Genomic DNA, 16739 nt, shown 5'->3' with positions numbered 1-16739 from the left:
AGAGAACTCAAGTTACTATAACAATCCGCTTTCTCTACATCATCCACAACTACTCCCATATATGCCTCCTTACCATTCAATAACTCCAAATTATCTGAAAGAGTCAAACATATCATTTCCAATTCTTGTGACAACATAAAAATATCTTTCAAAGTTAATAACACTCTCAGCAAAAGTTTAACTAATACCAAAGATCCTATCCATTATATGAACCCGAGTGGGGTATACAGACTCTCTTGTTCAGATTGTGATGCCACCTACATCGGCAGAACTTACAGATCCCTTTCTACCCGATCTGCAGAACACAGCAAGAGAGATACCACTTCTGCCTTTTCACACCATTTAAAAGTCAATAAACATGAACTTAAGATTCCTGAAGGTGTCCAGTTGATACACAATATTCAACAAAATAATACACTCCGTTTAGACTTATACGAAGATTTGGAGATTGTCAAGGACCTGAAGAAGAGTCCCAACTGTGTCAATAGACAAACATCCCTTAACCGCAACTTTGTCCCCATTCACCGCCAATTATTCTCATAATTCCTATTTTTTCAACTTCCTCTTTTTATCCCATTCTTTCTCTTTTAACTTACTCTCCCTTCTTTTTCAAAATTTCCTCTTTCCTTCATTGCTTCCAAACTCCTTTACCCGACTAACATTATTAACTACTGAACCCTATTAACCATCACTTCATTAATTCACCCTACTATCTTTTCACTTCTTTTTTCATTTCATTACTTCGTTCAGTTTAATTCCACACCTCATCTTTTCTTTATCCCTCTCTTTCCCTTAAAATTCTTGTCTTTATACCTTACACCACAGCCCTCTACTTTTTGTCTTTGACCTTTTCCAGGTAAATTTTTTACCTCTACAACTAACATCCCATCACTTAGTTTCAGTTCTCACATTCAGATCCATTATCATTACAATTAAATTATATCAATATTCTTTTTCTTACTTTGGTTTTATTTTATTCAGTACACTTTCAATATTATTTTCATTTTAATTTCATTCTTGTATCAACTGGACCTAACAGCTATAATCATACTTTTCTTTATCTCTAACTTCACATACCCTCACTTTGTCACAAGAATTGTCTCAAAACTTTTGAAATATAATTAAAAAATAAAACATCTCATAATAACTACAATCCTTTTCATTCACATATTACACACTTTTAATTATTTGACTGTATCCTAACTCAAATCCATTATTTACAAAAATTTGCATTTATTTTTAAATAACAATATTTTCCTTTTACATATACAACCACCAATACAATATAGACTAGATTAAATTGCCTACCAATTTATTCATTTGTACAATAACATTCCAACTAATACTTATTCTTTCTCTTCTCTCACCTTCATCTATTTTTATTTTTTACCTTTTTATCATTTTTGACAGCAGCTTAACGTTCTTTCTATCAATTTGATCAATCTAATGTTATAGTATACAGTCAATATAAATAATCTTATATTCTAAATTAATTTTGTATATCACAATTTCTTTTCAAAAACCAATAGATTTAAAATGTTAGACATTTTCAGATATTAAAATTTTTTATCATTTATTGTGGGTCATGACCTTTTGGTTAATTAACTTTGAAAATCGACTACCTTTTTCTCTACTGTCAATGTCACTTCAAACAGTTCCTTACACACTTGTGACACTTTATAGTCAAAGTTGGCCTAAGATGGTTGATTGAGGTTTTGGTAGGGTTTCACCATGTTCCCATAAGCGATATCCTTTAACATCGGCGTTTAGCCTGATTAATATTATTTTTAAATAATGTAAATTGAATTTTAAATTCAACCATTGTTTGGTTCTGGGGCTATTTAGCAAGTATGCACGTAAGTAATCTAACCACACTTTTTTAGCTTTTTAAAAATTTCAACCATCTTTCAATTCTAATAGTGGCATTACTTATTTTATTGTAGATTCACTGATGATGGACCGATAGGTCTGAAAACGTTCTGAATTGGACATATTTTATTCAATCCATTGGGATTTTTTAAGTTTTAATAAATATACCAATTTACATAGAAGTGGTTTTACTTCTTGTTAGAGTTTTTTAACTATATGGTATACAGCCAACCTAGGGAACTTCCCTTTTAGAACTTATATTGACTATTTCTAGTTGTCTTTTTACAATAAATAAGAACTTAGTAATAGTAGGCAACCAATTATTCAGCCACGTACTAGAAGTAAATAGCATTTAGGTATTTTTGTAAATTATTATAATTTAAATCTCGAATAGTTGATAATTAAATTTTTTACTAATTAAAATAAAAAAGGTCGTAGAAAAAGTATAGTATTCTACTCGCATGTAATGGCTATTACTCACTCTGATGAATTACGACACTCGCCTACGGCTCGTGTTTCAAACTTCATCATCGTGAGTAATATCCTTCATTACATCGTCGCACTTGAACAATACTAGGATATCTTCAAATATTTGACTTTTGAGTTATCTGCTCTATCTGATGTAAAATTTCATAAGCTATCTGGAGAGAAACTAAGATTTGTTCAATCGGCTGCTTTATGGTGTTTATGAGCAATATCCTAATATTGCACTAATTGATTTGTTGGAAATACCTAAGTTAAAAGGAAGATATCTTAAAATACCTTTTTATTATCCGATTAATATTTGCCTTTTATAATCATAGTTGTGGTGAAATACCCGGATATTCCTACATGTCTTAGTCTAGCCACACATCTGCATTATGATTTTTTTAACATATCTGTGTTTTTAAGTTGTCTTAGTATTTTACTAGCAAACTTGTCCGAATATTTCACCGAGTGTGGCAAAGAAAATTTTAAATTAACCTGTTTTTTTAAGTTGTCTCTGTATTTCCCTAACCAAGCTTCAAAAATAAGGATTATTTGAGTAAATGTCCGAGTATATCCCCACGCTCACCTACGAATTCGTGGATGAGTCGGTAAGTTACAGTAAAGTTGTTCACTTTCACTGGTCAGTTCAAGTTGCTCTCCGACTGCACTAGAGTGGGGATGCTAGAAGTCGTTTCTTAAATTCGTTCGGAAAACACGTGTCTTCTGTTTATTAAAATGTATTCGAAAAAGTTTAGCATGAATTTTGCAAGTTTTTCTAAAAACTCAATTGAAGAGAAAATACTCTGGAGCAATATTAAGGTATTACGAGTGACCAAAGAAAGCCCAAATATTATTTTCTACATGAAAACCTTTGGTACCGATTCATTTAAACAAATTAACGTTCGAATGAATGAAGTCGACAATATTGCTCCAGCTTATATGGAACACCCTAAAATTCCCTTTAAAAAAAAGAAGATCTTTTAAGTTTCATCCGACATATCCCCAGGCGCGGATCCAAGGGGGGGGGGTCAATGGGGTCAATTGCCCCCTCCTTGGGACTTCGCCTGGTATCGCCTTTTTTTTTAAGAAAGAGATAATTACGATTGAAAATAAATGGTGGGTTTTATGTCCTGTTAGTAACTGAATAACTGAAACATAAAACAGAATTCCTTCTCCGAAGTAGGTACGTGTTCTCAGTCTTACTGCATGGTGTCGAGTCTTGGACTGTGAATAAAATCGATCTACTTAAATCGCCTTGAGGCTTTCGAAATGTTATGCTATAGAAGAATTTTAATATGATCTTGGGTGAAGAAGATTCAAAACTCCTCAATACTAGAACGTCTCAGCAGGACTGCTGAAATTATAGAAGGCATCAATAAGAGAAAAGTGGAGTATTTTGGACATGTAATGAGAAATTTCAAATATAGGTTGCTAAAAAATATTATGCAAGCGAAAATCGCAGTCCAGGACGAAGAAGCACTTCGTGGTTGATTTAGGGTGGCAGTGAATAAAATTAAGATAGCTATGATAGTTACCAACGTTCTGAAAGGACATGGTACATGAAGTAAAAAAAGTAACAACCCATTCCGAAAAAGAATCCTGCGAACGCGAGTGACGAGAAATTTTTTATTTCATTGCCCCCTCCTTGCAAGGCTGATGGATCCGCCGTTGCATATCCCTGCTGAACATCACGATTTTTTTTTAAATCTAAAATCGTACAAGAAAGGACAACAAGAAGATCAAGAAGTTAGCGATTAAAAAATGTTCGCGGAAGTTTTTTTTTCATTTTATTATTGTTTATTGAGTGGAATTTTAGTATAAATGATTTAACAGTTGGTAATATTTGATTTCATTTTATAAATTTATGTAATAATATTATGTTTGCTATTTCTTGAAGTTTCAGTAAAAAATAAAAAATTACAATACCTACTGTATTTTTTTGAGAATAATTGTGTAAAGAAAACTTGAAAAATCAATGAAACAAGACAAAGTGGTCAAGTGCGTCAAAAAATAGTGTAACAGCGGGATATTTTTAAAAGCTAATAATAGTAACAAAATTAATAGTTGAACAATAGAATTGGTGAAATACTAGGATAAGCTGAAGAAAAATAAAGATATTTTTAAAGAATATTACAAAAAATAAATACCATACTAGGACAACTTCAACACTTAGCAAAGATAAATTGTATATATCACAAATTTTTAAAGTGTAAGAGGAGGACATGTTACAAAATCTCAGTTTATTCTTATTATTTATTATTTCAAATTTTCAGTTGAACTCTAAACACACTCAAGAACAAATAGGACACCATAAGATTTAAGAAACAATGCAATAAACTTATATAAAATATTTTTATTTCATATTTTCTATGGAGGAAATTTAAAACTCAATTTACTCGAAACTATATTTTTTAAGTTGTCTTAGTATTGTTTTAGTACGACGACATGCTGGTTGAATAATATATACTATAGGTACACTAAAAACTGCGCTTTGGTGGATGCTCCCATAAGAAATAACATGGGCTCATTCACCAAAATCTAAAGTCAAGTCTGTTGGTTTTTGACACTTTTTGTGGTGCAGGCTCGTCAGATCGTGACGTGGGAGGGGTCGCTGGAAAGGAAATTGGATGATGAATACTAATACGTAAAAAATTAAGCATGGTCGTGTTGTCAAAACGGCATTAAGTACATTATATCTTCATTGTTATTGGTCCGCTTGTTACGTTTGAGGCGTTACATGAAATGAGAGGGGATATCGAAGCTAACAGAGAAAAATTCAAACACAACGGTATTGTCAAAAGAGCACTATATCATATCTTCGTTGTTATTGATACAATTTTTACGTACGAGACGTTAAATGAAAGGGGAGGGGATATCGAACACGTACAGATAGAAAACAAGCACAATGGCATTGTCAAAAGGACACTATATCGTTTCTCCGTTGTTATGGGTACTATTTTAACGTTCGAACGAAATGGAGAGGGTAGCGAATATGTTGAGATAAAAAACAAAAATATCGACATTACTAAATGTGCAACATATCGTATCTTTGTTCGTATTGGTCTGATTTTAACATAAAGACATCGAATGAAAGGGGTTTAGAGGGTATCATGGGAAAAAACAATCATGACAACATTGCCAAAACAGCACTATATCGTATCTTCATTGCTCTATGAAATACAACCCGGCGAGAAAGTATCCATTCAGAATAAATATAAAAATATAAGATTTATCACACAAAGTTAAATTTTTAATTTTTTATGAAATTACTGTTTTCCAATTGTTTATGTTTTTTTAAAGTTGATATTATGATTTGCAACTTTATAAATAAAAATACCCTTTTTTTGACCTCATTTCACAGAAAAACCCTCACATTAAGTGGCTAGTTAAGTATAATAATTGTGTATAATTTCTCGTAGAGTAGTAAAACAATAACAAAGTATCACTAGCTTCTTCTTCTTGCAGTAAAACTTGCTTGCTTTAGCTTCGTAATCCATATTTTTGTATGTGATACCCAACCTTAACTGTTTTATGCTGTCACGTAACTGCAGTCGCTGCTGCTGACATTGAATTCAATACGACGGCAAATTCTGCAGCGGCAGCAACTTCAACTACCGTCTGCAGTTGCCGTCTGCCGTCTACATTCGTTGTCGGAATCGTATCTTTATGTAGAAAAAAAGCTTCATATCTATTCGCGGTGTGCAAGTACTTGGAAAGGGAAACGAGAAACGACCGTGCGCGAGTCGCGGAGAAATATTGCATCTATCTTAAATAATTCATATTGTCAATTGAAATTGTCAAATTGACGTATATTTCATACCTTCTGTCAGTGACGCAGAAAAATTATATATTGCTCCACAATATTGATATGTTATGCAATTATTATATAAAGGTAAATTTAATTAATTGTATTTTGCTTGCAGTACTGCATTTTAATAACTGATTTTATTTACTACATACAATTGTTTACGTTTGCTAAACATAACCTGCATCTTATTTTTTCTTCTTATTATTTTTTTGGACTATGGTCTTGACAATTATCCAGCAACCAGGACTAATATAATTGGCCAATATAATTAAAAGTGCGAATAAAAGTACAGAGCGTAGAAATAGAGGTCGCTTTGCCGAACTTGCACGGTCCCAATAGGGTAAATACGCATTAATAACTTCAAATTAGTACCTTGAGCTGCATAATTATGGATAAAATTGGCCATTTGTGGACACATACATTCGGAATTATAAACAAAATTTGTTGGTTGCACAGGAGGGGCACATATGTTCGTACAATGTACAGAAGCATTTTCGATTGCAGTAACAGAACAATTTTCAACAGTTGACAATAGATCAGTATCTTGAACAGTCACATTATCTCTGGGAATTATGGATTGATCGCAGTCAGTAGTTAACTGATAATCTTCAGTTAATGTTTGGTTCTAAAAAAAGTAATTAGGGATATTAAAACCATAAAGATAAATTATTTTTTAAACGTTTTTATGAATCTAAAGGTATACACTTTTAATAAGTTTATACTATTTATTGTATAAACTAATTTTTATAAAAACACTTAGGAGCAAAAAAATCGACTCACTCGATGAATTTTAGTTTATGCTTAATAATTTCATGTTAAATTCTTTGAATTAAAACAACTAATGCAAAAAATATTGTCCGTTATACAGCTTCCAAAAAATAATTGCTTTATGCAAATTGGCAACGTATTGTAAAATTTGTATTCTTCTATATAGCATAGAAAATGCAGCAAACATTGTAACGGGCATGTTCTATGCAATTTAGACCTCAATCAATTTGCCGGTGGTCAAATGAGGGATTAAAATTGAATGAGGAAATGATATGATTGCTGCTTAAGTATAGCTGCGTTGAACGAGGTAATAGAAGAACATGAGATGTATTAGATGTTTTGGTAGCCTGGTGGCGAATATTGGCAGACTCGGGTCAAGGAGATTGCTATATCAGTACTGCACTTTATACTCTTGTACGGAGTATAAGTATGGATGGTAAATTTTTGAGATCAAGAAGTACGCCTTTAAAATCAGATAGGTAGGTATAGATAAAGGCACTTCTCAGGATTTGTTGTGGCTATGACAACGATTGCAGTTGAAGTGATGGCTGAGCTACCACTATCGATCTGAATGGAAAGGACGAACAAGTTGAGATAAAACGTAATAAAGTGTTAGATAAAGGAAAGGGAGTGAGTGATAAACAGCAAAGGAGACAGAAGTAGGAAATAGAAATATGCTATTTTAAATCGTCGTGGAATCACTAATCGTGGCTATGGAGAGGATGTTTATCTCGGTTCCTATGATTTTTCTAACGGGTATTCTTATGTTAAAGTTACTTTCATTTTATACAAAAAATATTGTAATCTACACTGGAGAAAATGCAGAAAATGCAGTTTATTTTTACTATTGTTTACTATTTATTATTTATTTATTATTTACGATTTAATATTTATTATTTATTATTTATTATTTATTATTTATTATTTATTATTTATTATTTATTATTTATTATTTATTATTTATTATTTATTATTTATTATTTATTATTTATTATTTATTATTTATTATTTATTATTTATTATTTATTATTTATTATTTATTATTTATTATTTATTATTTATTATTTATTATTTATTATTTATTATTTATTATTTATTATTTGCTATTTATTATTTATTATTTATTATTTATTATTCAGATTTAGCCATACGGCTCACACTCCCTCTAAGGGGAAAATTGACTCATCCCAGATACCTACGGTATCAAAAGGATTTAGCTCTGGTGGGACTCTTTCCATGTTATCGAGCAATAGGTAACTTGGTATGCAGGTGATCTCCCAAAAATTTTCGTACACTTCTGGCCGTCGCGAGTAGTACAGCTTTCTGCATGGTCTTATAAAGATGTTCATTCAGACCCAGCTTTTTTATGCTTTCGAGGAGGGTCTTCGGAATGACTCCAGTCGTAGACATAATAATCGGTATCGTTTGGGTACTTTGCATTCTCCTTGGGGGACAGAGTTGCTCGCGTCCGTGGTCTATCGTAAGGTACGATCACACGTGTCCCTGGGTAACGCTAAATGAGCAGCAGCGATTCGTCGTTACGCGCGCTGATCCATGAGTGTACGAATCCCTACTCGAAACGGCCCTTCTCAGGGCAGCGACGCAGACCTCAAAGTCATCTTCTGGAACGCTGGAGGTCTAAGCAACAGCAAGTTTTTAGAACTCAAACGAAGCGTTCTCGAAAAGAACGTTGATATATATGTCATTGTAGAGGCAGGAGCTGCTACAGACACACCTCACCTCTACCCTACAGTTGGCTATTCAACCCATGTGCTGAAGAGGAGTCGACAAGTAGCGTCAGGAATTATCATCGGAATCAAAACCCCTCTAGTATGCAAGACTAACATAATTCACGAAATGCAGGATGAAGATAAACTGGAAATGTTCCAGGTTGAAGTCTGGAAAAACTCGAAACATGTCACCCTTTTCTTACTTTACAATCCGCCAGATAATATACCTGCATTGGAATTGGTAGAGCAACAAATCCAGCCAAGTACCATCATAATTGGAGATTTCAATAGTCCATCCACGAGATGGGGCTACTCTAGAACCACCAACGTTGGGAAACACCTCGAGGACTTTTTGGATAACAACTATCTTGATGTAGTGAACACCCCACCTACGTTCTTATCGTTTAGAGGAAGTCAATCAAGGCCCGATCTTGTCGTAACACATCCACACATTACAGGGAAGACCAGTGTAACCCTTCTGGACGACGCAGCAGGCTGTGGTCACCGCGCTCTGCTAGTGACATGCAAACTGGCAAAGGACAAAAAAGCCCAAAATCGCGCCCCTCGCTGGAATTTTAAAAAGGAGAATTGGAAAAAGTACAGGGAATGCACAGATGAAGTCCTTACTCAACTAACACTACAAGAACCAGAAGAAGCAGCAAAGAAGGTAACCGAGGCCATACTTAGATGTGCAAAAGAGTGCATACCGCGAGGTCAAATTAAGGGGTATACGACTTTCTGGTCCCCAACGCTATCCAAATTGAAAGCTGCCAGAAATAAAGCCAGGGGCAAAGCTGAAAAATCCAGGCAAATGAACGATTGTGTAGAGCTTCGAAAGAGACAAGCGATCCTAACTCAAGCCATTAAGTCAGGGAAAAGAGAAGCTTTCAAATCCTTCCTTGCTAAGCTCGACTTCCGAAAAGACGGCGTCAAAGCGCACAGGTTCGTTACTACGCTAAACAATGATGGAAACAAGCAACAGCAAATGCCAATGAGAGGCATGGCTAGAGAACTCACCACACATGCTGATATAGCAAACGAACTCTGTAAACACTACACAAAAGTGAGTAATATTAAGATAAATAAGAGGGAGAGAGCAATACTGTTGCGCTATCCCCCTCCCCGGCGGATGAGCAAAACTATAAAGGACATCTGTACAGAAGATTTCTCGATATCGGAGCTGGAAGCGGCTCTCTCTGACACAAAAACGAAAAAGGCAGCAGGGATTGACGAGTTGTACCCGGAAATACTTAAATATCTGGGAGCCGCAGCCAAAAACACTATTCTGAGCTTGATTAACCTAACATGGAATTCAAGAGTCCCAAGTCAATGGAGGAAGAGCGAGGTCATACCCACCCTAAAGAAACAAAAAGACCCGAGCCTGATTGATAGCTACCGGCCAATATCCCTCACAAGCTCCTTATGCAAAGTAGCCGAAAAAATGGTTCTGGACAGACTGAACCGAGCCATAACCCATCTTGAACTGAATGACGACGCACAAGCTGGCTTCAGGAAACACAGGAACACCATGGACCATGTAGTCGAGTTTGCTCAAAAAGTCAAGGATGCTTTCCACCGTAAGATGTCAACAGTTGCAGTGCTAGTAGACCTCAAAACTGCATACGACACAGTATGGAGAGGTTTGCTGTTACACAAGATAGCGAAGTCTGAAATTGACGGTAAACTGTTCAATTGGGTAAAATCTTTTCTCGGTGAAAGGTATCAGAGAGTCAAATTTCAAAACCATTGTTCCAAATTCAGACTACAAAGACAAGGGCTGCCACAAGGAGCTGTCATCAGCTGTCAATTGTTCAACCTAATGATAAACGATGTGCTCGCAATGATTAGAAAGACACCTGGTGTTGATGCCCTCCTGTATGCCGATGACCTCCTAATATGGGCATCAATTAGCAGTCTGAAAGCGCTCGAGGGAGTAATGAACCAGGCTCTCAAAAATCTAGAAAAATGGGCGGATAAAAACTGCCTAACTGTCAGTACAACCAAAACCGTATATCAAGTACTTACCCTTTCAACAAAGCAGACTGCTGTCAAGCTGACATACAAAGGAGTCGACCTGGAAAGAGAGGATGTAACAAAATACCTGGGGGTGTACATAGATAAGAAAATGACGTGGAAACCTCAAATCGACGACATTGCAGAGAAAGCCACAAAGAGATGTCGACTGCTCAAACGTCTCACAGCAACAAAATGGGTCGCCATGCAAGATGTCTTGGTAGCAACATACAAAACCTATGTCCGGCCGATACTAGAATATGGGAGTGAAGCTACAATAACTGCGAGTACAAACACCACCTCCAAGCTTGAAGTCGCCCAGAACACTGCCCTTCGCGTCATCACCGGTGCTCCAAAATCAACACCGATTACATCAATGGAAGCCCAGACCGGTATTGAACCAATACAATGCCGCAGAGAGCAACACGCGTTAACCTTCTGGGAAAGGCAAAGACGAATACTTCCACAAAAATGGGACGAATATAGACAAGCAGCCTCACGTCTTAAAACAAAAACCACTCCGCTTACAGTAGCAAATCAAATCATGGAAAAATACCACATTGACCTGTCGAAAGCCGCCCCCTTCCCAGCGCAAACTACACTCGCCCGCTGTCTACCAAACACAGAATTGCGTCTTGAAAACCATAACGACCCGAAGCACTTATCGTCAGACATGGTTTGGTTCTAAAAAAAGTAATTAGGGATATTAAAACCATAAAGATAAATTATTTTTTAAACGTTTTTATGAATCTAAAGGTATACACTTTTAATAACTTTATACTATTTATTGTATAAACTAATTTTTATAAAAACACTTAGGAGCAAAAAAATCGACTCACTCGATGAATTTTAGTTTATGCTTAATAATTTCATGTTAAATTCTTTGAATTAAAACAACTAATGCAAAAAATATTGTCCGTTATACAGCTTCCAAAAAATAATTGCTTTATGCAAATTGGCAACGTATTGTAAAATTTGTATTCTTCTATATAGCATAGAAAATGCAGCAAACATTGTAACGGGCATGTTCTATGCAATTTAGACCTCAATCAATTTGCCGGTGGTCAAATGAGGGATTAAAATTGAATGAGGAAATGATATGATTGCTGCTTAAGTATAGCTGCGTTGAACGAGGTAATAGAAGAACATGAGATGTATTAGATGTTTTGGTAGCCTGGTGGCGAATATTGGCAGACTCGGGTCAAGGAGATTGCTATATCAGTACTGCACTTTATACTCTTGTACGGAGTATAAGTATGGATGGTAAATTTTTGAGATCAAGAAGTACGCCTTTAAAATCAGATAGGTAGGTATAGATAAAGGCACTTCTCAGGATTTGTTGTGGCTATGACAACGATTGCAGTTGAAGTGATGGCTGAGCTACCACTATCGATCTGAATGGAAAGGACGAACAAGTTGAGATAAAACGTAATAAAGTGTTAGATAAAGGAAAGGGAGTGAGTGATAAACAGCAAAGGAGACAGAAGTAGGAAATAGAAATATGCTATTTTAAATCGTCGTGGAATCACTAATCGTGGCTATGGAGAGGATGTTTATCTCGGTTCCTATGATTTTTCTAACGGGTATTCTTATGTTAAAGTTACTTTCATTTTATACAAAAAATATTGTAATCTACACTGGAGAAAATGCAGAAAATGCAGTTTATTTTTACTATTGTTTACTATTTATTATTTATTTATTATTTACGATTTAATATTTATTATTTATTATTTATTATTTATTATTTATTATTTATTATTTATTATTTATTATTTATTATTTATTATTTATTATTTATTATTTATTATTTATTATTTATTATTTATTATTTATTATTTATTATTTATTATTTATTATTTATTATTTATTATTTATTATTTATTATTTATTATTTATTATTTATTATTTATTATTTATTATTTATTATTTATTATTTATTATTTGCTATTTATTATTTATTATTTATTATTTATTATTCAGATTTAGCCATACGGCTCACACTCCCTCTAAGGGGAAAATTGACTCATCCCAGATACCTACGGTATCAAAAGGATTTAGCTCTGGTGGGACTCTTTCCATGTTATCGAGCAATAGGTAACTTGGTATGCAGGTGATCTCCCAAAAATTTTCGTACACTTCTGGCCGTCGCGAGTAGTACAGCTTTCTGCATGGTCTTATAAAGATGTTCATTCAGACCCAGCTTTTTTATGCTTTCGAGGAGGGTCTTCGGAATGACTCCAGTCGTAGACATAATAATCGGTATCGTCTGGGTACTTTGCATTCTCCTTGGGGGACAGAGTTGCTCGCGTCCGTGGTCTATCGTAAGGTACGATCACACGTGTCCCTGGGTAACGCTAAATGAGCAGCAGCGATTCGTCGTTACGCGCGCTGATCCATGAGTGTACGAATCCCTACTCGAAACGGCCCTTCTCAGGGCAGCGACGCAGACCTCAAAGTCATCTTCTGGAACGCTGGAGGTCTAAGCAACAGCAAGTTTTTAGAACTCAAACGAAGCGTTCTCGAAAAGAACGTTGATATATATGTCATTGTAGAGGCAGGAGCTGCTACAGACACACCTCACCTCTATCCTACAGTTGGCTATTCAACCCATGTGCTGAAGAGGAGTCGACAAGTAGCGTCAGGAATTATCATCGGAATCAAAACCCCTCTAGTATGCAAGACTAACATAATTCACGAAATGCAGGATAGAGATAAACTGGAAATGTTCCAGGTTGAAGTCTGGAAAAACTCGAAACATGTCACCCTTTTCTTACTTTACAATCCGCCAGATAATATACCTGCATTGGAATTGGTAGAGCAACAAATCCAGCCAAGTACCATCATAATTGGAGATTTCAATAGTCCATCCACGAGATGGGGCTACTCTAGAACCACCAACGTTGGGAAACACCTCGAGGACTTTTTGGATAACAACTATCTTGATGTAGTGAACACCCCACCTACGTTCTTATCGTTTAGAGGAAGTCAATCAAGGCCCGATCTTGTCGTAACACATCCACACATTACAGGGAAGACCAGTGTAACCCTTCTGGACGACGCAGCAGGCTGTGGTCACCGCGCTCTGCGAGTGACATGCAAACTGGCAAAGGACAAAAAAGCCCAAAATCGCGCCCCGCGCTGGAATTTTAAAAAGGAGAATTGGAAAAAGTACAGGGAATGCACAGATGAAGTCCTTACTCAACTAACACTACAAGAACCAGAAGAAGCAGCAAAGAAGGTAACCGAGGCCATACTTAGATGTGCAAAAGAGTGCATACCGCGAGGTCAAATTGAGGGGTATACGACTTTCTGGTTCCCAACGCTATCCAAATTGAAAGCTGCCAGAAATAAAGCCAGGGGCAAAGCTGAAAAATCCAGGCAAATGAACGATTGTGTAGAGCTTCGAAAGAGACAAGCGATCCTAACTCAAGCCATTAAGTCAGGGAAAAGAGAAGCTTTCAAATCCTTCCTTGCTAAGCTCGACTTCCGAAAAGACGGCGTCAAAGCGCACAGGTTCGTTACTACGCTAAACAATGATGGAAACAAGCAACAGCAAATGCCAATGAGAGGCATGGCTAGAGAACTCACCACACATGCCGATATAGCAAACGAACTCTGTAAACACTACACAAAAGTGAGTAATATTAAGATAAATAAGAGGGAGAGAGCAATACTGTTGCGCTATCCCCCTCCCCGGCGGATGAGCAAAACTATAAAGGACATCTGTACAGAAGATTTCTCGATATCGGAGCTGGAAGCGGCTCTCTCTGACACAAAAACAAAAAAGGCAGCAGGGATTGACGAGTTGTACCCGGAGATACTTAAATATCTGGGAGCCGCAGCCAAAAACACTATTCTGAGCTTGATTAACCTAACATGGAATTCAAGAGTCCCAAGTCAATGGAGGAAGAGCGAGGTCATACCCACCCTAAAGAAACAAAAAGACCCGAGCCTGATTGATAGCTACCGGCCAATATCCCTCACAAGCTCCTTATGCAAAGTAGCCGAAAAAATGGTTCTGGACAGACTGAACCGAGCCATAACCCATCTTGAACTGAATGACGACGCACAAGCTGGCTTCAGGAAACACAGGAACACCATGGACCATGTAGTCGAGTTTGCTCAAAAAGTCAAGGATGCTTTCCACCGTAAGATGTCAACAGTTGCAGTGCTAGTAGACCTCAAAACTGCATACGACACAGTATGGAGAGGTTTGCTGTTACACAAGATAGCGAAGTCTGAAATTGACGGTAAACTGTTCAATTGGGTAAAATCTTTTCTCGGTGAAAGGTATCAGAGAGTCAAATTTCACAACCATTGTTCCAAATTCAGACTACAAAGACAAGGGCTGCCACAAGGAGCTGTCATCAGCTGTCAATTGTTCAACCTAATGATAAACGATGTGCTCGCAATGATTAGAAAGACACCTGGTGTTGATGCCCTCCTGTATGCCGATGACCTCCTAATATGGGCATCAAGTAGCAGTCTGAAAGCGCTCGAGGGAGTAATGAACCAGGCTCTCAAAAATCTAGAAAAATGGGCGGATAAAAACTGCCTAACTGTCAGTACAACCAAAACCGTATATCAAGTACTTACCCTTTCAACAAAGCAGACTGCTGTCAAGCTGACATACAAAGGAGTCGACCTGGAAAGAGAGGATGTAACAAAATACCTGGGGGTGTACATAGATAAGAAAATGACGTGGAAACCTCAAATCGACGACATTGCAGAGAAAGCCACAAAGAGATGTCGACTGCTCAAACGTCTCACAGCAACAAAATGGGGCGCCATGCAAGATGTCTTGGTAGCAACATACAAAACCTATGTCCGGCCGATACTAGAATATGGGAGTGAAGCTACAATAACTGCGAGTACAAACACCACCTCCAAGCTTGAAGTCGCCCAGAACACTGCCCTTCGCGTCATCACCGGTGCTCCAAAATCAACACCGATTACATCAATGGAAGCCCAGACCGGTATTGAACCAATACAATGCCGCAGAGAGCAACACGCGTTAACCTTCTGGGAAAGGCAAAGACGAATACTTCCACAAAAATGGGACGAATATAGACAAGCAGCCTCACGTCTTAAAACAAAAACCACTCCGCTTACAGTAGCAAATCAAATCATGGAAAAATACCACATTGACCTGTCGAAAGCCGCCCCCTTCCCAGCGCAAACTACACTCGCCCGCTGTCTACCAAACACAGAATTGCGTCTTGAAAACCATAACGACCCGAAGCACTTATCGTCAGACATGGTTTGGTTCTAAAAAAAGTAATTAGGGATATTAAAACCATAAAGATAAATTATTTTTTAAACGTTTTTATGAATCTAAAGGTATACACTTTTAATAACTTTATACTATTTATTGTATAAACTAATTTTTATAAAAACACTTAGGAGCAAAAAAATCGACTCACTCGATGAATTTTAGTTTATGCTTAATAATTTCATGTTAAATTCGACTCACTCAAAAAATCGACTCACTCGATGAATTTTAGTTTATGCTTAATAATTTCATGTTAAATTCTTTGAATTAAAACAACTAATGCAAAAAATATTGTCCGTTATACAGCTTCCAAAAAATAATTGCTTTATGCAAATTGGCAACGTATTGTAAAATTTGTATTCTTCTATATAGCATAGAAAATGCAGCAAACATTGTAACGGGCATGTTCTATGCAATTTAGACCTCAATCAATTTGCCGGTGGTCAAATGAGGGATTAAAATTGAATGAGGAAATGATATGATTGCTGCTTAAGTATAGCTGCGTTGAACGAGGTAATAGAAGAACATGAGATGTATTAGATGTTTTGGTAGCCTGGTGGCGAATATTGGCAGACTCGGGTCAAGGAGATTGCTATATCAGTACTGCACTTTATACTCTTGTACGGAGTATAAGTATGGATGGTAAATTTTTGAGATCAAGAAGTACGCCTTTAAAATCAGATAGGTAGGTATAGATAAAGGCACTTCTCAGGATTTGTTGTGGCTATGACAACGATTGCAGTTGAAGTGATGGCTGAGCTACCACTATCGATCTGAATGGAAAGGACGAACAAGTTGAGATAAAACGTAA

General features: G+C 36.4%; 1 protein-coding gene across 1 annotated transcript in view; it reads right to left on the bottom strand.

Moving 5' to 3' along the window:
- The window catches only part of LOC126885104 (uncharacterized), a 110759-nt gene that overhangs the window by 80551 nt on the left and 13469 nt on the right, over positions 1–16739 (bottom strand). The window contains exon 3 of the mRNA XM_050651530.1: positions 6518–6770. Within this exon, the coding sequence (XP_050507487.1) occupies positions 6518–6770 (253 nt within the window). The remainder of the gene's footprint in view (positions 1–6517; positions 6771–16739) is intronic.

Source organism: Diabrotica virgifera, chromosome 5 (genome assembly GCF_917563875.1).
Source record: "Diabrotica virgifera virgifera chromosome 5, PGI_DIABVI_V3a".
NCBI lineage: Eukaryota > Metazoa > Arthropoda > Insecta > Coleoptera > Chrysomelidae > Diabrotica > Diabrotica virgifera.
This window is presented reverse-complemented; position numbering and strand designations above follow the sequence as displayed.